We start from the raw sequence: 23,377 nt of genomic DNA on the forward strand, positions 1-23,377 counted from the left end.
GTAAAATGAAGATAAGAATACAGTTTAAATTCTTTATAATGCCCAAAAAGAGCTCACTGAAATTCTTGCAACATAGTGAATGCTTGGTATAGATGATGTTGACAGTCTCAAAAGATTGTAATGCTTTTTTTCTGTAATAGTTAGAGGTGTTTCCAAACCTTCTGTATTCTTCTAAAGGACACAGTAAAGTGCCCTGGCAAGCCCAAGTTATTCAAAACTCTTTTAGGTAATCTTATGGTTTTACTTTATATGCTAAAAATTCAGAACAGATTTCAAAAACGTGATGTAGTAAAAATACAGAATAAATCAAACAATTCATACAGCAATTATAAAGACTAGCTGGACAATAAGTGAAAAAAATCCAAATCCACAATAATACATAATTTTTAAAGTGCATTTCACCTCTGAATCTCAGGAAAAGAAATTGCATGCATTTATTTATATACAAAGTATGAGGAAAATGGAATAGACTGAAGTGACAATGCTTTTCGTGTCATTAATTAATCTCATGTGACTGCAACCTCTAAATATCACAGATATAATTTTACATTCCAAATATGTAAGTGAAAATACTGCAGCTGTTTCTTCCCATCCTTCTACTCATCACATATTAGGCAACTGATGGTGAAAGCTAACACCTCTGTAATGGAATGAATGTTTGCATCCCCCCGCCACCACAAATTCATATGTTGAAACCTGAATCCCCAGTGTGACGGCATTTGGAGGTGGACCTTTGGGAGGCAACTGGGTTTAGATAAGGTCATGAGGGTGGGGCTCCCTTGATGGGATTAGTGTCCTTATAAGAAGAAGAAGAAAGACCAGAACTCACTCTCTCTCTCTCTATCAAGAGAGAGCACAGAGAGAAGGCAGCTAGGAAGAAAGCTCTCATCAGGAATCAAACCTGCCAGCACCCTGATCTTGGGCTTCACAGACTCCAAAACCGTGATGAGTAAGTGTCTGTTGTTCAAGCCACCTAGGCTATGGTATTTTGTCATGGTAGCCAAGCTGACCAAGACAACCTTCTGTCTAAGACATTTCTAAGACTGAGAATGATCTCTTTCAACTGGACATTCAGAATAGAGGAAACCAGCTTCCTCCTTGTTATTACTCTAGTGGGACAGGCTTTGGGTAGAAGTGTGTCATTTTCAGGCTGGAAAGGCTCTCTATTCCCCCTACCACGGTCACTGGCAATGTACCATTCTTCTATGAACACAGTCCCTGCTCAACCCATGAAAGATAGAGAGTATGACTGACCATCACTGGTCACTGATCACTTGTTCATCCTGCAGGACAGCACCCCCAGCTTTTCAAGAGGTTGCCTCCCAACTGTGTCAGTAATTGACTTGGTTGAAGAAAAGGCTGGAGTTAGTTTTAACTTTGAGATCTATTCTTATAAGAATCTCCTTGAATGCTAAATGGGGCCAGAAAAATTACACAAATGAAAAGTGTAATGCAATAGGTAGGTGTAAGAACCAAAGAGAGCATGCTTCATCTAAAGGCACTAAGTTCAAAAATTTGAAAAGTAAAATGTGTAGGCCAAACCAAGTGCATTTGGTACAGATGCAAGGAGTGTCCAGAGCATAAGTGGAAGGACTGGCTTTCAAAAGAACAGCTTCCTGAGACTAGAGGAAAGTTGGTGACAGGGAAAAAAGGATGGGAGACAGGAAGCTAAGGGAATTCACGTTTGACAGCTTCCATATTCTCTGAGGTAAGGGTACAACTGGCTTCGGAGAGAATTAGGGCATGTAGTACTTGACTACAGAGAATGACATTTGATGTCATCATTGTGAGGCATGAGAGATAAAGCTCTGGGCACATGAAGATCTTGCTTAGCAGACTGAGGGCCCAGCTAAGGCTGGAGTCCATAACGTGGTGGCGTTTTTCTCCAGCCTCCTCTGAATCCCTGGTTGAAATCAGTGTCCTTCCCTGTGCCCTGAACAACCCAGGGTATCTTATCACTTACTAATTAAGATTGAAATGATCAGTTTATGAGTCTGTTCTACTAGACTAGAGCCCTTTGATGTCAGGACCAGGTGCTCTCAGAACTTTGCAGAGTTTCTGACACACAACAGACAGAGCTGCACTGGACTCAAAGCTCTGACTCACACAAAAGGCTCCGGGGACCTGAAGAAGCCCAGAAACCCACAGTCTGCTCAGAGCTTAGACGGAAAACCAGGGTACAACAGGACTCGCCCAGGCAAGAGCACCATCACCCCCAGCTCTCGTGTCTGACCAAGGTTGATATCCTGGTCTATCTCTCGGCAGACATGGAATCTTGGGGAAATAGCACAGTCTATGTGAACCTTAGTTTAGTCATCCATAAAACACGGATTATGACTCCCACTCCCTTAAATGAGAGATTTTCCTGTTATCTCTAAAATGTACTTTCCCTAGGTGGTTGAGTGAAGGGATTAGAAGCACATGGGATGCTTATTCAATCATATTTGAACTTTCTGGAGGTGGAGGCCAGGAACCTGCATTTCAAACAATCATCTAGGTGATTCTTATACATAGTTAAATTTCAAGCCACTGGATTTTGACATCTTCCAATTTAGCCCCTCCTTACTCCCACTGCCACATAAATGGCCCTAAATAACTTCCCATGATGCTCAGGGCTCTCTCTGATATCCACCCATCTCATTTCAGTCTTACTACATGACTGATTTTTCTTCCTAAAATGTAGTTCCAGTCATGCTACGTCCTTGAATAAAAATCTCCAAGGGCCTGCCACACCCTTTCCAGTCTTGAATGTTCTCACTTGCTCCCTTGCTGGGTTCCAGATGAACAGGTCTATTAACTATCACAGAACAAGCTCTATGCTTTGCAACTTCCCTACCTCTGTTTCTACATGAATGCCCCATTCCACCGCCCCACTTCCCACCCCTTCCCTCAAGGACTGTTTCATGCACCATCTTCTCTATGAGTCTTTTTCTGATCGCTTGACCTGCTGTGATTTATTTCTCCGTTAAGCCCTTGTCTTCTTTGCACCTCTCTTATGATTTCATATTCCACCTTGTACTGTTTTGTACTATTTTTATCCACTGTGCTGTGAGTTCCAGGAAAGCAAAGACTGTCAGTACACTTGGTGCCCAGCATAGTGTGTGGAACCAAGTTGGATCTCAACAAATGTTTGCTGAATACATGAGTGATCCCACATGACAAGACTGTAAGCCATAAAGTCAGACACTTTTTTTAACTCCTGTGGCACTTAGCAGTGTTTTATATTCACTAGATACTAGAAATGTGGTGAATTAAATTTAACATCTGTCAACTTTTTCCTTTGATGACAAATTATTTAAAAAACACAACGTTGCCAAGATTTCAATACTGGACACTAGTTTACTGACTTTTTTTTTTAACAGTAATAACCATGACTGTCTTTGGAACCTTAAATGGACTATGCATCCCTATTTAGGAATACTAAAATTACACTAAAGTAGATGACTATTTTCCCTATGGTTAAGACCAGCAGTTATACTGTTTTACTTCATAAGACATACTTAGATTCTAATTATATTCCCTTTTCATCATATGACATAAGGGGCTTTCAAAAGTAGAAGTTCTATTTTCATTTAAATTACTAATTACAGAATAGCTCTAACACACGTATGTGTGTATATGCATATATGTCTAAATATAAAAATATGGCCACTTACTTTTTATATTAAAATTTTAATTTTGTGGTAAGTGTAGATTTACATGCAGCTGTAAGAAATGATGCAGAGAGATCCCATGTACCCATTACCCAGTTTTTCCCAATGGTAACAGCTTGTAAAACAATATTAAAATATCACAACCAGGACATTGGCATTGATACAATCCACTGATCTTATTCAGATGTCCTGGTTTTACTTACATTCACGTGTGTGTGTGTGTGTGTGTGTGTGTGTGTGTGTGTGTGTTTGTGAGTTTAGTTTGATGCATTTTGAGAGTTGTCTATCAACAGCCACAATCAAGATAAAGAAGAGTCCATCACCACGAGCATCCCTCACTGGCCTCATATAACCATCCTCGTTTCCCTGCCTAACTGCTGTCAACCACTCATCTGCCATCTACTTCTATAATTATGTCACTTAATGAACACTACAGGAATGAAATCACACAGCATATAACCTTTTGGGATTGGCTTTTTTCCCTCAGCATAATTCCTTAGAGATTCATCCAAGTTGCTAAGTGTATCAACAGTTCATTCCTTTTTGTTATTGTTGTTTTATCAACTAAAGGTCCATAGTTTACATTAGGGTTCACTCTTTGTGTTGTAAATTCTATAGGTTTTAACAAATGCATAAAGATATGTACCCACCACTACAGTATCACACACAATAGTTTCACTGTTCAAAAAAATCCTCTGTGCTTCACCTATTCATCCATCTACCTTACCCTTCCGCAACCACTGGCAACCACTGATTTTTCCACTGTAGTGGAAGTTCTGCCTCTTCCAGAATGTCACACAGTTGGAATCAAAGAATACGTAGTCTTTTCATACTGGCTTTTGTACTTAGCATACGTATTTAAGGTTTCTCTATATCCTTTTGTGGTTTAATAGCTCATTTCTTTTTATTGCCAAATAATATTCCACTGCATGGATATACCACAGTTTGTTTTCCATTGCCTGGTGAGGGATATCTTGGTTGCTTCCAGTTTTTGGCAATTATGAATAGGCTGCTATATCCATTTGTGGGTAGGTTTTTTCCAGTCATTTGGTTAAATATCTAGGAATGTGATTGCTGGATCTTATGGTAAGACTATGCTTAGTTTTGTAAGAAATTGGAAACTGTCTTCCAAAGGGGCTGCACCATTTTGCACTCCCACCAGCAATGAATGAGAATTCACCCTACATTCTTGTCAGCATTTGGTGTTGCCAGTTTTTGTGTGTGTGTGTGGGTTTTTTTAGCCATTTTAATAGGTGTGTAGTTGCATCTTGTTGTTTTAACTAGCAATTCACCAATGACAGATGATGCTGAGCATCTTTTCACATGCTCACTTACCTTCTATGTGTCTTCTTTGGCAAGATGTCTGCTCAGAACTTTTTCTCATTTCTTAACTGAGTTTTCTGTTTTCTTATTGTTAACTTGTAAGAGTTCTTTGAATGTTTTGGATACAAGTCTTTTATCAGATATGTGTTTGGTAAATGTTTTCTCTGAGTTTCTGGCTTGTCTTTTTATTCTATTGACAGTGTCTTTCAGAGAGTAGAAGTTTTTAATTTTCATGAATTCAACTTATCTGTTTTTTTCTTTCACAGATCATGCTTTTGATATTATATCTAAAACCTCATTGCCAAATAAGTGACTATAGTAATATTTGCAAAAAGCTATTGACTTTAGTCTGGTACCCTGACAGCATATATACAAAGTCCATAGGTAGTCTACAGGCAAATGCTTCTGCAAGAGCAGAGAGATGGAATTCATTAGAATGTAAAAGGAAAAGAAACAGAAAAGGCAGAATACATGTGAGAAGAGCATCCACCAAGCCATTTGGGGGAAGCTGGGTTGCTCAGTGGTTAGCAACCTGTTACTGACAGCTAATACTGAGCAATATCAAAATGACCTCGTATTCGATTTTATGTGGTTAAGCCAAGTATAAGGATGTGGAAAGGATCAAAAGTGTATACTGTCATTGTCTCTCAAACGGATGACTACAGGAGAGAACCAAGGTCAACAGACATTTTGCCTACTATTTTTGGATGGTATTCAGAGAGTTTGGGGACATTCCCACTCATAACAATGAAACCAGCCAATCAGACAGACAGGATTTCAGAGTTAGAGCCTGTCCCAGCTCAAGAGTGTGTGAAACCAGATTAACAGTGCATACCCTTAATCCAATCCAGGTACAGCCAAAGTCACATTCCATTATAAAGAATTACTTTATAATCTTAGCGAAAGGCAAATCCTCTAAAATCCCCAGAAAACTAGCAGATTCTATACCAGTCAAATCCCATTATTCACACACCAAAAGACTATGCAGCTCTTGAGATGTTTTGGAATTTTAAAGTATTGAATATATTTTGAAGTAAACAGACTACAGTACTGGGATATGGGAATCTTCTTTCTTAATGAGAATCTTCTCATTTTTATTTTGATGAGATTTGTTGTCATGTAATTATAGTCCAAAATGTGAAGAAAATCTCTCAGACCACTTTTGTATGTGTATGTGTGTGGTAGCTCATTGAAAACATCTGTTTCGTGACTGAGGGCACTTCTGACTTGAGTCAGTGAAATTCTCCAACAAGAGGACAAAGCTACTAAAGAGGGAGAAACAATTTAAGGTAGAAAGCTAGCACCATCTATACAGATAATCTGACCAGCATTGAGAACCACTACTAAATGCCAGGCATGCTAGGAAATGCAGAGACACAGAGTGAATTAAGACACTGTCCTTGTTCTCAAGTGGCTTAAAGGCTCTTTCCTAACAGGACACTAGAAATCTCTGATTTATCTCCTCCATGTTCATCATAGCCAACCCCTTCATTTCTGGATTATTACTAAGCAGGTTTCAAGCTCTTTGGTGTAGATGTGACTTGTTAAAAATAATTTTAAGTAAGAGTTAGCCTAGTGGTATATAGGTCAGACTGGAGGCTAGAAAACTAGTTAAGAAGTCTATTAGAATAAAAATCAATCTCACACCATAAGCCTGTCATTCAAACCCCTCAAAAGCTGGCTTCAGGTGGCCTTTCTGCTTTTACTTCACATGACTCCTCAACACATGGCCTTTCTGTCTTTAGCATTGTTGTTTCTATCCTTCCTATGAGGAAAGCTTTACCATTTTGTAAAACTAATTCCAATAGTTTCGTTAAAACCAATTTCTTCCAAGGAGTCGGTAGTCTTTCCTTTCTTCTAATTCTTACACAAATATTAAGGGTGCTAACAATAATCCCCTTTCCTAGCTCCCTCTAGTAAGTATTGTTACCATGAGGTGATATGTAAAAATTTTAATCAACATTAAAGGAAGAATACATATAAAGGTCATGTAAAGAGTATCACCTATTTTCTTTATTATCTCTTCTCGTTTCCTTTGCAAATTAAAATAAGCAATTGGTTGTTGATCTTTTTGGCAGAGGATTAATCTGTATTTTAAAATTATTTTAGAATATTTAATAAAAAATATTAAAATACATTTTATTGGCTTTACCAACATTCTGAAGATGACTAGACAAAAGTATATGAATTGTTACCAGTTAATATATGTCTAATTTAGGCAAATATTCAAACAGTGAGAAATGTTATATAAATGCTTGCAGAGTAAGTTACCCATTTCTAGATAAGCTCTGAAGGCTCTATTTATAGTTCAGTCACGAAACAATCAGTATCAATCTGACCAAGTGTGTGTCAATGTTAGTCTTAAAAATAGTAGAGAAGAATTTGGGGGAAACAAAGTTTTATTTTTCTCTCTTTCAGATTCTCTTATTGCTGCTTGAACCCTAATTTGAATACCTTCTTCAGAGAAAGGCCACAATTAGAGGAGTAGAAGTGTTTTGCGTGGCGAGAGTTAGTGGTACTGTCATACCCCAACAATCCTCTCAGCACCCACTCTCCAAGAACATCCACTGCATTCTCTTGTACCAGCTCCAAAAGAGACTGTCTCAAGAAATGAGTTTCAAGAATTTTCATTCCCATCACTACTGTCTATTTGTCATAACTGAAAAAAAATCCATTATATTACAAAAGGATTCTGTTATCCAGAATTTGTTAATTATGATTGAGACCAGAAACATACAAAGTTTCAAAGAAAACAATTGAAGGGAACATCTGAAAGTAATTTTCCCCTATTCTTTGTTGTTCTGCTACTCACGACAAATCTTCCAAAGTGGAGGCTTCATGTCTTGGATCCAATAGATCATAACCACATTCATTGTAGATTTCCAAATAGGAAATGTGCGTTGTATATATTTTGCTGCTGTCCTGATTGGAAAAGAGAAAGACATTATTAAATTGCTATAAATAACGATTCAGCTTAGAGAATGATGAACTCATTTATCACTACTTTCCTTACAGTTTCTCTCCTTTACTCTCTCACTTTGTATGGTTTACATTTTCAGTTCGTGACACTTTCAAGTTGCCAGTTACCATATGCATGAACTTTTTTTTTTAAAACTGGCAACACCCATGATTACAAGCAACTTTAGTCTGTTATTTTTTATTGGTTCCACGTTATACATAAAAAGTCAATATACACTTAAAATGAGCAAACTTAGTTGCAGAACTGTATAACACACCATTTTTTACTTTCCAGACCAAAAGAAAAAAAAGAACACAGAATTGTTACTTCAGTTTAAAAACTTCAGTGGCAAAAAGTGTCCATCTTTAATCATAATTCCTTTTTAATTTTTCTAATATTCAAATATCCAATAACAAATAGATAACAGACAATAAATAGATATGAAAAGTGAATTCCAAGGAACAGAAATAGTTTAGATCAATCAGGTAATAATAAGAGTGGACATTAACAGTTCACTACCTATACCTTAGCAACTTTCCTAGCCCAAGTGGCAGATTAGGGATATTCAGCTATTGGTTAGGGAGAGGTATTTTCTGTGGGTCACTGCTGAAATGCAATGATACAGGCATCAGGGTAATTAGGGTAAAAGACAAAAAGGATGTACTCCCTCTGACATGGAATGAAACAGGGAATTTTTTTCCAGTCTTGAGAAAATGCTAAGCTCAGTTTTCAATACAAAATATCAAATGACACTTCTTGTTTCTCCCAAAATACCAATGCTTCCATTTCTGCAAATATTATAGTCCTGCTTCTCATAAGAGAAAGGAGGCAGATTGTCATAATGGATATTCACAGAAAGGATTCTCACCCATATCCAAGACAATCCATTTGACAGGTGTTAATTCAAAAAACGAGAGGACCAAGTCACAGAGATGGGGAGAGAACAGTGGCCTGCAAATCTAAAGCTGAACTCCTAGTCCTACTAGTTCTGAGCCCCTACCATGTCAGGCCTTAGTTTCTACACCTTTAAAAGTGAGAAAGTTGCATAGTGGGTCCCTATGTGTTCTTCAGATTAAGATTAATTAGTTCTCCTTTAATTAATCAAAATTAATATGATTCTCTGGTCCTAAAATGGCTCAGACTATCCAATAAAGATACTATCATTTCATAAAAATGAAATAATACATGAAAAATTAAGGCAGCCCTCAGCCAGCGCATGACTATAGTAAAACACTGAAGCTACAGCTGAAATTCCATGTTCTGGTGTTCTGTGAACGTGACAGCATGGACTGAATCTCTACTAATCAGTTTCTCCCAATCAAATGCTGGAAATCCTGTTGATGTGGGTGACTCTGGTGGCTCATGCTGACAATCCGTCTATCAATTATGTTAGTATCCTCCTTTAGTAAAAGCATCGTATCAACATAATCTGGTGGGTTGCAGCTTGGATTAGTGCAAATACCAGACAGGCTCTGAGTGGTCTCTAGTCTAATCCAGTGTTTCCTAAAATATTACTTAAGATATTTGTGGAAAAAAAGTGTTCCACGAGCAACATACACACTGTGCATGTCTGAAAGATTCTCCAAGCAAGTTAAAGCTCACAGTGGACCATTCAGCAACATCTTGAGATCCTGTTTAAAACAATATATTTCTAAAATTTATCTGAAATATCCCATAGATGATGGTTTGAGATTTTAGCATACATTTATGAGTTCATCTCAGCATCAGACAAAACTGGATTTGAATACTGGATCTGCCTTTATAACCGAGTGATCCTGCATCCTTAGCCTCAGTTGTTCAATCGTGAAATTGGGGATAATAACTCTTATCTTGCAGAACTGTTGTCACAGAGAAATAGGTTCTGTGTTTTAAATCCTACTAAAAATGTGTGGCCTGCTAATAGGCGCCAGTGAATCATTGCTGCTACTACTGCTGCATGTTTTTCATTGCTGCTGTTATTGTTTTTGTTATTACTTCTAAAAGCCGCCACATAGACAATGTGAATGTAAAAGGAAAGGAAAAGCAAAGCAAAAAGAACAGCTAACTTGTACGTTCATCTGCTGTGGAGAAACTCTCTTCTTTCAGAAACGAAAAGAAATAATAAAAAGTCAGGCAAATGGCAAGTCTATTGCCCTGAGATGATAGGGATAATGCCTTTGGCTCCTCCAGCTTCTGCATTTTCTGGGCTTTTATTGGAATACACACTTAAAATTCACTGAGCTATGTGGCAGCTACCTTTCCTTATTACTCCATTTTTACTGGTCAGGATTGCCAGACTGTAATGTAACACACATGTTTCCTGCAGACAGCCTTCTCTCCTGCCCCCAAACAAGTATGAATCTCGCAATACTCAGAAATAATGAGCAGTGATTTCTAAAATAAATGGAATCAATTTTCCTCTTTTAAAATCTTTGCAAATGTGCTTCTATCACACTCACAGGCATTTTTAGGACCCAGTAGGCACTAGCTCTTAGTTTATCTTGAAATAAATACTTTGCATAAGTCAAATGTTTCCTTGAAGGATTCTGGAGCACACCACACAGTCTTCTAAAGCAATCAGCTGGGGGCATCTGAGTACCTGTCTGCATTTTTCAGCTATATAATGAGGACAAACTTTATGAAGAATGGCAAGTTGCCTCTACAATTGCTGCACCACAATTCAGTTAGATTATAATGCACGTGTTGCACCCCATCGTGTTTACAAGGAGTTGTCCTGGCTATAAATTGGTCCAATGGGCTCTCCCAGTCCAGGAAGTTATTTAGAATCATTCAGAATGAGATGGGGTTTAAAGTAATGTCAATAACAAACAGATACAAAACAATGAACCCAACAGATGGTAGGTCCTTGGGAGACATTTAGATTTTTAAAACTGTATTTTGATAACCACAGACAAAATTTTAAAAGAGACAAATATATTTTCTATTAAAAAAGAATGTGTTTATTCTGTTTAACTTAATCAGGGGAATTTGCTTCCTTTGTTCTGAGTTTCAAAGGGTTCTTTGAAACTGGTCAGGAATCATTTGGCCACATGCATATATATATATGCATCATATATATATAAATGGCTATGGTAACTATCGTGTTTCAAGCATCTACTATCTGCCAGGAACTGGGCAATATCTTTATATACAGTATATTTAACTCTCACAGCAACTCCACAAGCCTGAGACATTAAGTAACTGCCCAAAGCCGCATGACATAAGCAGTGCACTTTCTCAGAACCAGGTCGCCCTGCACCAACTTAATGATCTCACAGCAACAAAAACTATTAGAAATTTTATTTGCAAAATCAGGGAACAAAACAAAACAGTTGATGTCAGAAATAAATGAGTAAATGAAAAGAAAGGATTCGGATCCAACATATACACTATACTCAACCCTTTCTCTTCCAAATTTTCTGGCATGCAGAGCTGGCATGTTTGGGCTAGTGAGAGATGAGCTGAACTAATGGGTAATTGCTACTTTATGGGTGGAAATTAGAGTTATGCAGATCTCAGCAATTTCTTCTCATCTTTGCAACTCAAAATGCAAGCAGCATACAGTCAAGAAATTTTGGAAAGACTGTTATACTGACCTAGTTAGGACATTTGTTACACTAAAGTAATACAACCAAAGAATTGTTGAAACTAGTAGGAATGTTGGAAATCCTCTAGCACAGTTCAATCACTACTTTCACAGAGGGGAGAACTGAAATCCAGAGAAGCAAAGTGACTCATGTAGAATTTGTTCAAACACAACCAACAAAATAAAGCCAGTCTGAGATACAGAGGCAGGGTATGTAGTGGTAAAAAAAAGCAGTTTGGCATTACACAGCCTGGGATGGACTTCCAGGTCAGCAACTTATAAGGACCCAGAGAAAGGTATTTAACTCAGGACTCAGTTTTCCCAATTATAAAATGGGGATAAAGATCCCTATATTGTTAGTTGTGTTAAATACTGATAAGGTAATGTGTATTTGAAACCACACAATAAATGAGGTATATAATATACATAGAGAATTTCTCCTTATAATAAATTAATTACAATAGGATTTTTACTGTGGTAAATTTCTCTGGGTTTCTATTAAAAGTGTGAAAAAGGTACAACCACATTATCCTACTCAGTGCCTTAGTAGCTAAAATAAAGGTCCATTTTGGCAAAAGGACATTCTTCAATTTTTTAATGGGTAATATAAGATATTAGTTGGTGAAATGTATTATCTATTCTTTAACCTCCATGAGTGTATCAGAAGGAACTCCCTTTGAGCCTTTGCTGAAGCAGAATGCCTTTAATGAGAAGCATCTTCTTGATTTCCACCGCTTCAGTAAAATCCCAAACTTTCCTTAAGTGAAAAGGCCAGAGTTATTACACAGTATTTCCCCATTTAGATATAATATAATAAAATGTCACAATGAATTTTCCACCCACAGTAAATTTATGCTGAATATATTAAACATAAAATGAACTTAAGATTTCATACCTTTTGTAATTGCTCAAAAATGTATGACAGTGTCCTTGGGATAATGCCTCTGTCACTGTAGCGTTCTGCCCCACCTGTGATGGTGAATGTCTTACCGCTGCTTGTTTGTCCATATGCAAAGATGGTACCATTGTAACCTGCCAGGACACTGCATAAAGAAATGGCACACTTTAATACCAAAATGGCTAACTTCATTTGTATTAAATGGCAGGTATTCCAATAGCAATCTGATTCAACACTACTGAAAAGACATTTATAGAAATACCTATATACATGGCTATGTAGCTAGAAATTACCTTTTTTACCCAGGAGTCTCAGCACATCAATCTTTTTCTTTAAGAAAGGACCTATAACTCAAATGGGATTCACTCAACTTAAATATTTTCTTTTTTTATTTCAATAAAATTTTTATTTTAGACTACAATTGACCCTTGAACAATAAGTATTTGAACAGTATGGTCCACTCATGAGTGGATATTTTTCCACTAAATATGTACTACAGTACTACACGATCCTCGGTTGACTCCTCAGAGGCAGAACCTCAGATTGGGGGGCCGACTATAAAGTTATACTTCGATTTTCAGCTTCAAGGAGGATTGGTGCCCCAAACCCCACATTGCTCAAGGGGCAATGTAGTTGATCTTTTTATATTTACAGAAAAGTTGCAAAGATAGTACAGAGAGTTCACATATACCCTACACCTAGCTTCCCCTATTGTTAATATCTTACACCAGTATTGTACATTGGTCATAATTATGAACCAATATTGAAATATTATTACAAACTCTATACAAATACTGCTTAGTTTCTGCCTAATGTCTCTTTTCCCCCAGCTTTCCTGAGATATAATTGACATATAATGTAATATAATATTACATGTAACATACAATGTGATGATTTGATGCATGTATACATTGTGAAATGATTACTACAATAAGTTTAGTTAACACATCCATCAACACATCCCTCACCTCAAATGATTAACTTTTTTGTGGTGATAACATTTAAGATTTACTCTCTTAACAACTTAAAAGTATGTAATATAGTACTGTTAACTATAGTCATTGTGCTGTATATTAGATTCCCCAGAACTTATTCATCTTATAACTGGAAGTTTATACCCTTTGGCCAACATCTCATTTTCCCTACCCCCCAGCCCCAGGTAACCACTATTCTACTCTCTATTTCTATGGGTTTGTTTTTTCAGTTTCCACATATAAGTGAGAATATACAGTATTTGTCTTTCTCTGACTTATTTCACCTAGCACAATGCTCTCAAGGTCCATCCGTGTTGTCACAAAAGGCAGGATTTCCTTCTTTTTTTATAGCTGAATAATAGTCCATTGCATATATATATGTGTTAGCATCCATCCATACATGAACACTTAAGTTTTCCTATGTCTTGGCAATTGCCTTGGGAGTGTAGATAGTGATTTCATTTCCTTTGGATGTACAGTTGACCCTTGAACAACTTGGGTTAGAATTGTGCAGGTCCACTTTTATGTAGATTTTTTTTTCAATAAATAAAGTTGGCCCTCTGTATTCACAGGTTTCACACCTGCAGATTCAACCAACTGTGGACCAAAATTTCCATGTGAGGTTGGCTGAAGTGACAGATTTGAAACCAACAGATACAGGAAACCAACTATGGGACTTGAGCATTTACAGACTTTGGTAAGTGCAAGGGATCCTGGAATGAATCCCCCAGGGATACTGAAGGATGCCTGTATACCCACAAGTGGGATTGCCAGATCATACGGTAATTCTCTTTTACAGAATTAGTCCAGAAAATTCACTAAACAACAACAACAAAATAAGCAGCAGCAACAACAACAGTAACAAGTAACAATAACAGACCCTGGGGAGGGTGGGAATCTGATTTCCAGAGCTGTCATATTACATTACTTAAAATGCCCAGTTTTACAATAAAAATTTTTGAGACACACAAAGAAATAGGAACATATTTCCCATAGAGAAGATATAAAATGTTGAATAGAAACCATCCTTGAGGAAGCCCAATCCTCAAGCAGTAGTATGGCTTACTATCTAGATAAAGAATTTAAGTGAGTTACTACAAATACGTTCAAAAAACAAAAGTAAAGCATGTTTAAAGAATTTTAAAATACATGAGAATAGTATCTCACATAAAAAAGACTATTAATAAAAAGATAGAAATGATTTAAAAAGGAACCAAATAGAAATTCTGGAGCTGAAAATTAAGATAATTACAAGTGTTGTGAGGATGTGGAGAAGTTGGATTCCTGATACATTTCTGGTGGCAATGTTAAGGGTGCAGGTGTTTTGAAAAAGTTTTGCAGTTCCTCAAAATATAAACATAAAGTTACCATATGACCCAGCAATTCCACTCCTAGGTATAGCCCAGCAGAATCGAAAACACGTCCACAAAAAAATTTGTAAAAATGTTTATAGTAGAATTATTCACATGGCCAAGAAGTGAAAATAACCCAAACTGATGAGTGGATAAACAAAATGTGTCATATTCGTATCATGGGATATGATTACATTAAGTGATAAAGCCAGTTATAAAAGGTCATATATTGTAGGATTCCATTTATATAAAATATCTAACATGAGCAAATCCAAAGAGATAGAAAGTAGATTAGTGGTTGCCAGAGCTGGGAGTAAGGCATCTGGGGAGTGACGGCTAATGGGTGTGGTATGGGGCTTCTTTTTGAGAATGATGAAAATGTTATAAAATTAGATAATGGTGATTGATGGTTGCAGACTTGTACTAAAAACTACTAAATTGTATACTTTAAAGTGAAATTTAGGGTATATGAATAATATCTCAATGAGGCTCTTTTAACAATAAAATAGTAAGGAAGAATCTATTCCAAGTTGTTAGTAACTAGATGTGTTTTAACACCTTGGTAGTAGTATTTTTAAAACACAGAAACAGAAAATAGTAATTAATAAAAGTAATGAAAAGCAAATGATAAATTTCAGCAATGAACAATGGTATACACATTGCTGGTAAGAAATATTTCTGAGCTTCCTAAACCAACAAAAAATGCAGGCTACTGCCTAATTCATCCGAGCTAGAGACAGTCCTGATTTATGTAAATAAATCAATGCTTTATAAACCAGAGTTTGATGATCAGATGAAAGCTCCATTGCAGAAATCTTTTTCTTCCTTTTGAAAAATGCATTTTGCCTAGAAATTTAAATTACAAAGCTAAGATATTGTCATTTCTTACATTTTAATATTTGCACGAATGAAACAGAAAGACAGATTCTCCCTCTTGCGGATTATAAACTGGAATATTATTCCACACATACACTAGAAAAATACAAACCACTTTAGTTTAGTTTTTCACTTTTATTACTCTTTATTTGTTTAACTAGACCCCAAATAGAAGATGACTGTCTAGAAGTGTCTGCATAAAGTGAGACTTCATTTTGTTGAACTAGATGAGGAGGCTGTAAGAATCTCCTTATACGGCATCTACATCAAAGTAACCAACAACAAATTATCACTGTGATGATAATTTAGTTCCCTGAACCAAATAAATGATACTATAGTCCCTCAAATTTGAGGAGATAACCAGAGTTGGAAAATCGGTGTCGTTAGAGATTTTCTAACTACTTTTTGTCCAACAGAAGAATCCCTTCTAAGGTATTTCTGGAAAATAGATATCTGAACTCTGCTTAAACAGCTGTTTGATCCAGGAGCAGGATGGACTCAGACTCTGGGTGGGGCTGCCTTCATTTTTGAGGGCAGAGGGGCAAGTGAGGTGGGACTTTAAAAGACCATGCAGTTGGACCTGAAAAAAGTTAATAATCCCAGGAAAATATATATTCATAATTAAAAAAAATCTTTTATAAGAACAAATCAAATTAGTTTACAAGAAAACACATATAAACCAGTGAGTACTAAGAATAGAATTTATTAACCAAATAGAAATTGTACCATATTTATGTTTAATTTGGCTAAAAATCTTTATGTCAATAAGACTAATCTGGACCAGAATTATCAAAATTAAGGCCCCTGTATATTACTTCATCTTGCCATTCATGCAATTCTAAGAGCCCAAGTAGCTGAAATTCTCTAATTTTAATTTGTTTTTTAATTCTCAGAACAGTTCATTTCTGTCCACTGCTGCCCTCTTCCTAGAATAAAGTCCCTCCGAAGTAGCCTCAAGCAGCTCTCCGGGGCAGCCCACTGTCTTTTACAGAAACTAGGGTAAGTGACTCAATTGTTTCACTTCCAGAATATTTCTGATGCGTAATTCAGCAGCTTGAATTTTTAAGAAGAATTTGAACCAAAAACAGTAGCAACTCATAATTAACACAACAGTTTTGCTATAAATAAAAATAATCTTCCCATCTGTTAAGCCAAATGAGCAAACAACTTGCAAAATTTCTAGCAAATTTTGGTCATCGGGCATCCCTTTGTTATAAAGGAGAAGGAGGGAGAAAAAAAGTGAGGGGACCTACCCTTTGGGGAAACTTGAGAAGGCAGTAGACTTAGAGAGCTAAATTTTTCTGCCCAGCAAACTTTCTTAGTTACCTCTTCTTCTGGTGGTAGCCCCACCCTTACCTCCTCCCCACACTCCACTCCTGTCTTCAAGCTCATGAGGAACTGGCAAGTGTGTGGGGCACAAGACTCAGGCCTGACCAATCATACCACCACACTCCACCATAGTCCCCACAATGCCTGCCCAGTCTGCAACAGCTACTCTTCTAAGAGGCTGATGACATGCCTCAAGTAGAGCAAACAGAAGTCTGTCCCATATGAATTTTGAAAGGAAAAAAGCTTTCTTTTTGCAGGGGTCTTTGAACCATAGCTGCCAGAGGCTGTGTCCTCTGCCCTCCTGCACAGGGAAGCAGGGCTAAGCACGGGTAAGACAGGTGGAGAAGGAATCTTGGCCTGGTCATGTACCTAGTTCAAACAGTGACAACTCTGATTTTTGTAGCACCGCCCCCCTCTCTTCAATTCTCTTAGCTAACCCAGTTATGTGAGTCAGGAAATCCTCTCTTCTATTTGAGTTGGAATTCTATTGTATGCAACCAAAAGAGTCCTAACTAATGCAGATTCCTTGAGTGATCTGAAAAACATCTTTTGCACCACAGTTTAGACAAGCGGTCTCAAGGTAGCAGCGAATCCTGCCTTTAGGAATGTTTAAACTTATCTTAATGTGAATGCCTTTATGTGGGACATGTCTTCTCCAGTTTGCCACAATCCCCAAACTCCCTATGGTCTTAAACTCAGTAACTTCTCAAATGTATACCAGCTGAGACCTGAGGGCAGGGCTGCATCACTGCATGGTAACAGGGTACCATTTGCAGTGTGGTCCACACGAATGCCACTGCTCCCCCACAGCTGCGCAGTGAGGGCTCCGTTCATGCATGTGGATACTGTGAATCACACCCCCTTGAGGTATGTCACGGAAGTCCTGGTTAAAGGCATGCAAGTTTAGTTCCCCTGGTTCAGACAACATCCCTTGTAAAAGCATGTTCTGGCAAGATCATTCTAAGATGATTTAAAGATTCACTTGTATGATGTATTGATTCAGCTGTAAATCCTGATACAGGAATAAAGTGGGTTACATGGCTAACCTTAGCAGACCTAAACAAATCATTAGTTATTTTTTAGAAAGGAATGTCCAAGGCAAGAATATCTAGATTAAATATAATTAACTTACACATTCAAAATGTGTTTTTGTCAGAAAAATAAAACAGCAAATGTAGATTAAGTGGTAATTGATACTCTTGGGATAATCTTTTAAAGCTTTTTATAAGTGCCTGTGGGCCCACTGGGCACACTGGATCAGGGTCACAAATAAACTTACAGGCCAAGTTCAGCCAACAGAGCATTTTGTTTGTACAGTGCTATCTTTCTTTTTTTTTTTTTTTTAATTCAATCTAAATGATCTTAGCCCCTGGGACCTCTGCTCCCCAGTTCAGGCACAGAAACCACCACTCCCATATTGCCTTCATTGGTTTACTTCAGATTAGCTGCCTGCCCTCTAAGGAATTTTGAATTTTGCAACTGCTGGTATAAAGTAACTCAGATAATGTTAAGAGAGTAACACTATGATTTAAAAAAACAAAACTAAACTCAACTAAATATAAGAATGATGTGAGCACAGAAAAATCTTCCAGATTTTGAAATGTCATAGGCAACCGCCTCGCATGTCAACCACTCAAGAACCAGACTGGGTCCCTCTCCCATCATAGCTCACATTTTCTAAGTTTTAAAATGTGATAAGAAAACAAGAATGTTGGGTGCTTTCTTCTTAAACAGTCACTTTGGCACAATCAGGACTCCCACGCTTGGATGTGTCACAAAAACAGGATCAGCAACCATCTGCCTTGAATGATTCGCAAATTCTTCTCCTTGGATACAAGGGCTGAGGAGAAGGACCTTTTGAGTTCCTTTCCAGCTCTACGATTCTCAGGGATTTGTTCACAGTCTTGTCCCAACTACTTCAAACCAAACTTTGCAAGAGGCAAACACACCATAGGGTACATAATCCAAACAGTCTCCCTTGAAAGGATCCTCGAGATCTTAAACACACCAACTGGCTTCATATCCATAAGTTCATGGATCAAATCCAGGCCAAAGTGCTCTCTAAACGAGGTTGTTTATTATTTCCTAAGTTTCTGAAGAAACCATTTTGTCTCAGTATTAGTAATAAGCAGTTTAACCCTGGAAACATAACAGAAATGCATGAAACTTCAGCAGAAGAAAATGATCCCTTCTGAACACAATCCAGTGCTGAAATATGTTTTAGTTTTAAGTCCAGTATACTGTGTTTAAAAGTGAAGGCTACACTTACTTTTATCTTATTTATATTATGAAAAATGCATTTACTGTAGCATTTATGACAGATATTTTTTCTGTGACCCTTGAGAATAAACACTTAAGAGTCATTAAATACATAATCATTTTCAGATGACCATCTAAGGATGCAACTCAAATGAAACAACAAAAGTTTTATACAATGATGTGGAAAAATCCTTTGTCTATAGAAATTTATTTGGGCAGAATCTTGCATAAAGTCTGAACTGGTTACTCTGTGTATATTTTGAAAGGATACCGAAAAAAAAACAAAAGAAAAGAAAAGAAAACACTTTTCCCTAAACTTGTAACACTGAGTTCTCTGTCAGTAAATTGATCAACCACAATTTTAAAGCATTCATTATATGATATTGAAAGCTTGGCACCATGTGCTATGTGAATTTATAGGGGAAAAAAGCTTACAGTGCAAAATAATTAGCAAGACAAGTATCTTCAAATATATAAGCATGTGCATATATTATGCCTATATAATCTTCCAATTTACACATTAATCTATGTGTAAAAAAAAAAAAAAAGCCCAAATGGCTTCTTTATAACTGTGTCTGTAGAGAGATGGAGAATTTATAAAAATTCGTCTACAAGGATTTCTGCCTAGAAAGGCAAAGTGAGAAAACTGTATTTTTCTGGGGATTCCATTCTTTTCCTCTCAAGACTGAATGGAGCTTTTGGTTGCTCCAGCTGTAGAAACAGAAATCCAGGAATGTAGGCTGAGAGGTGGACAAAGGGCCTACCTTGCAGGGATGAGTCATCTGAAGACTTCTGAAAGAGAGTGGAGAGGGGGAAAATGAGAACTGCAGAGTGGCGGGGGAGGGCAGCAGGCAGTTACTGCTGGTGTGGGGGATGCTTGCTGAGAAAAGCAGCAGTGGAGAAAGGATGTTAAAGGTGTCTGCAACACATTAAAAATTCACTCTCCTACCCCTTGCATTTGCCTGAGAGCCTGAAAACAACCTGACTTGTGTGTATCTTCAAAATGACACTCTACACAGACTGGACCACATGGAGCTCTAGTTTATATTTGAATTACAAGCCTTCTTCTCTAAACTTTCAGTCTCAAGATTATTTGCTAAATAAGATCTTCTAACTTGATTTAAATTTTGTGTGAAATGGAAGACATCTTTCACATTCTTGGAAAATTTGTCCTTGGGAACAGAAAGGTAACTAAAAATATATCTCAAGAAGTTTCTAGTTACTCTTCACTGTAGTTTTAGTTACATCATGCACACACAGGATCTAATGAGATATAAAGTTGTGACCTGATTGGAATCACTCATAAAGGAATGAGGGGAAAGGAACAGAACACCAGGCAGAAAGTATGGGCCAGACTATTTTTGAGCTGACTGTTCATCCTGTAGGCCATAAAAAGAGTCGATACAGGTGGGTGGGGGTCCAAGGGTGAGTAGTGGTCATTAGAGGGACATGAGAGCAGCAGGGGAGGCCAGTGTTGGTGGAGAAGACATCCTAGGAGGGGCACTCCTAGGAGCCACTGTGGGAAGAGAACAGTGTTCACAAAATGTTGTGAGAAACATATCCTGCTATTAGTTTATGAATGGTATAGTTGAAATACCATTTTATCAATTTCTGTTAATAACCTGGTCTTAATACACTGAAAAATCTCTAGTCTTAAAGTAATCAATACAAATTTACACATCTAAACTTTTCTGTAGCACTTCAAATTTAGTCTGATAAAGACTGAACTCATTATTTTTTCTCTCAAACATACTCTTTCTCCTTCATTCTCTAGAGAATTTCTCCTGAGACTTCTCTCTATTGTCTTCCCTTTAAGATGAAAAAACTGAGCTTTAGGGAAGTTAACTAGATCAAGATGACGCTTAGTAAGTGATAAGACCAACATTAAGGTCTATCTAATTCCAAATAAAATACTCTTCCTACTATCTAATTAAGTTATAAAATGAATCTGATCATCTTTTTTTTTAAACTTAATAATCCAGTGTGTTCATTAGAATCCTATCCAGTTAAATATTCATCTCAAAGTTGCTTTGTTCAGAAGTTCATAGGAAAAAAAAACATAAAAGTCTTAGAGATTAAGTTTACTACCTTCATTTTTTTTTAAAAAAAATGTGAGGGCTAATCATAATAAAAAGATTAAGATGACAAATTAAGCTATATACAATTAAATTATCTGTTCTAATACTTTTCATTTGTACTCATCTTAAAACCACACCTTTGCTCACTGCATGTAGAGAGCATCTTAAAGGCATGAATATAGTACAGATCTATAATCCTTTCATCTTGAGTACCTTGATTTTCATTAATTATACAGTAAAATCCTGTGAAACACTGTTTTACAGCACTTAACGCTAGCTAGGATGGCTAAAGTTAGGACAGAAAAATAATAACATAAAATCTGTGTCATCCATTGAGAGAGAGGAACAAAAGACATGCCTTTAACATCAACATGTTAGTAATGGCATTAATAGCATAGAAAACAGGAAAGAATGGCTCATCTTATTAGGGTTTTTCTTCTGAAGGCAGCTATCCAGGGACAGCCTCTAGGAAAGTCAGAAGTTAAAGAGCAGAAGAAGAAAGGACTCAGATACTTTTCAATTTCATTGGATGTCTGATATCTAAAAACTCTTTTCAATTCCCTATCTGGAACCCAAGGATCACAAAGGGATTATAACTTGTAATGAGTGGCTAAATATATTTTACATAAAAGGTAAGAACGGGTGGCTAGTAGGCTCTCAAAGTCTAAAGAAGATGATGGGCAGAGCCACTTCTCCCCTACTTTAAAGGGGAACAACAGAGGGTTTTGTGAGGCTGCAAGCAAAAAACAAAACAAAACAAAACATTCCAGAGAATGCCGGTGGGAGGGGGGTGGATTCATGGACTTCCCTCGGGAGAAAGCTGGAAACGGGACCTCTGGATACACAGGAGACAAATACTCTTGAGTATAAAATGGGGTACAGGAGAATTAAAGCAAGCCATTTGAAAGCAATCCCCCAGGTTCCTTCCAACAAGAGGAACTGTTCACTGATTTGGCCCGTTATTCTGAGCTTGCTGCTCTCAGCATATGATGGGAGGACTTTTGGGAGCACATGCAGTAGTAACGAGTTACTCTTTACAAAGATAACAAGAGGCAAGAGCCCAAGAGTAATGAGATACTAACATTAAATTGGCTTGAGGTGAACAGGTGGAGAAGCCAGTTAGTCACGTTTACTGATATCCACAGTGAGGAAGACAGGACATGAGGGTGGTGGGGGACATGCTGTTACTTCAGAATGAACATAGAGGTCACCATACAGGAAATTCCTCAGCTCCTCTCTCCCCGCCCAGCCTCCACCCCCACATATATAAATTTATCTCCATTAGCCTCATCCCTTCCTCCTCCTCAGTGATCCCAGAGGATTGGTCCTCCTCCCATTCAAGGCTTATCTCTTCCAACTAAATTCTAGATTGTATTCTCTCCTACCTCTCCGGGGATCTTTCTCCATCAAATACCCCTCTCCTGTGTTTTTGATTCCTTCCTTTCTGTTGACTGCTTCCTCCTTAGAAAATAAGCAAGTTCAAGTTTCTTTCATCACTGAAAATACTTTTATTTTTGATTACACAATTCATAAGTGTATGAATACAAGCTTATTAAAATTTAAATTATATCTAAAAGTAAGTCCCCCTTGAACAAAACTGCCCTCTCCCAACCTCAAACTTTCACCATAGTTAATTCCTGTTACCCCTTTTGCAGGCATACTTTCAGACTTTTTCACATACAGAACTGTTTTACGTCTTTTTCCTTTTTTAAATAACTGGTTTAGTACTCTCTGAATCCTTGGGTGATGTATTTTGTTCACTCAGTAATGCGTCTTATATCATCAGTAGATACACAGCATTCTTTCATGCTCCAAGTCTGTACAGCATGTCACAGCATAAATGGACACCTCATTTAACCAGCCCTCACTGATGAACAGTTGGATTCTTTCCAGTTTCTTGCCATTGCAGATGATGCTAGAGGGACAACAGCCTATTTCTCTACAAGTAGATGCTTCGAACTGAAATTTCTGTATCATGGAGCAGGTATACTTTCAGTTGTGACAGATACTGACAGTGATGTCCTGCAAAGTGGCCACACCAATGTACGCTCACATCTGTAGTGGAAGAGTTCCTGTTTTCTCATTCTCTCACTTACTCTTACATTACCAAA

The 23,377-nt window shown here is 37.3% G+C and overlaps 1 protein-coding gene across 4 annotated transcripts in view; it reads right to left on the bottom strand.

The window, feature by feature from the left end:
* KIF6 (kinesin family member 6) overlaps positions 1 to 23,377 on the bottom strand; it is a 297,677-nt gene that overhangs the window by 222,445 nt on the left and 51,855 nt on the right. For all 4 annotated transcript variants that reach the window (XM_031434768.2, XM_064476464.1, XM_031434767.2 and 1 more), the window contains exons 4-5: positions 12,396 to 12,543; positions 7,789 to 7,898 (exon numbers count right to left, since the gene is read on the bottom strand). In XM_031434768.2, the coding sequence (XP_031290628.2) occupies positions 7,789 to 7,898; positions 12,396 to 12,543 (258 nt within the window). The remainder of the gene's footprint in view (positions 1 to 7,788; positions 7,899 to 12,395; positions 12,544 to 23,377) is intronic.

This window comes from Camelus dromedarius, chromosome 19, assembly GCF_036321535.1.
Source record: "Camelus dromedarius isolate mCamDro1 chromosome 19, mCamDro1.pat, whole genome shotgun sequence".
NCBI lineage: Eukaryota > Metazoa > Chordata > Mammalia > Artiodactyla > Camelidae > Camelus > Camelus dromedarius.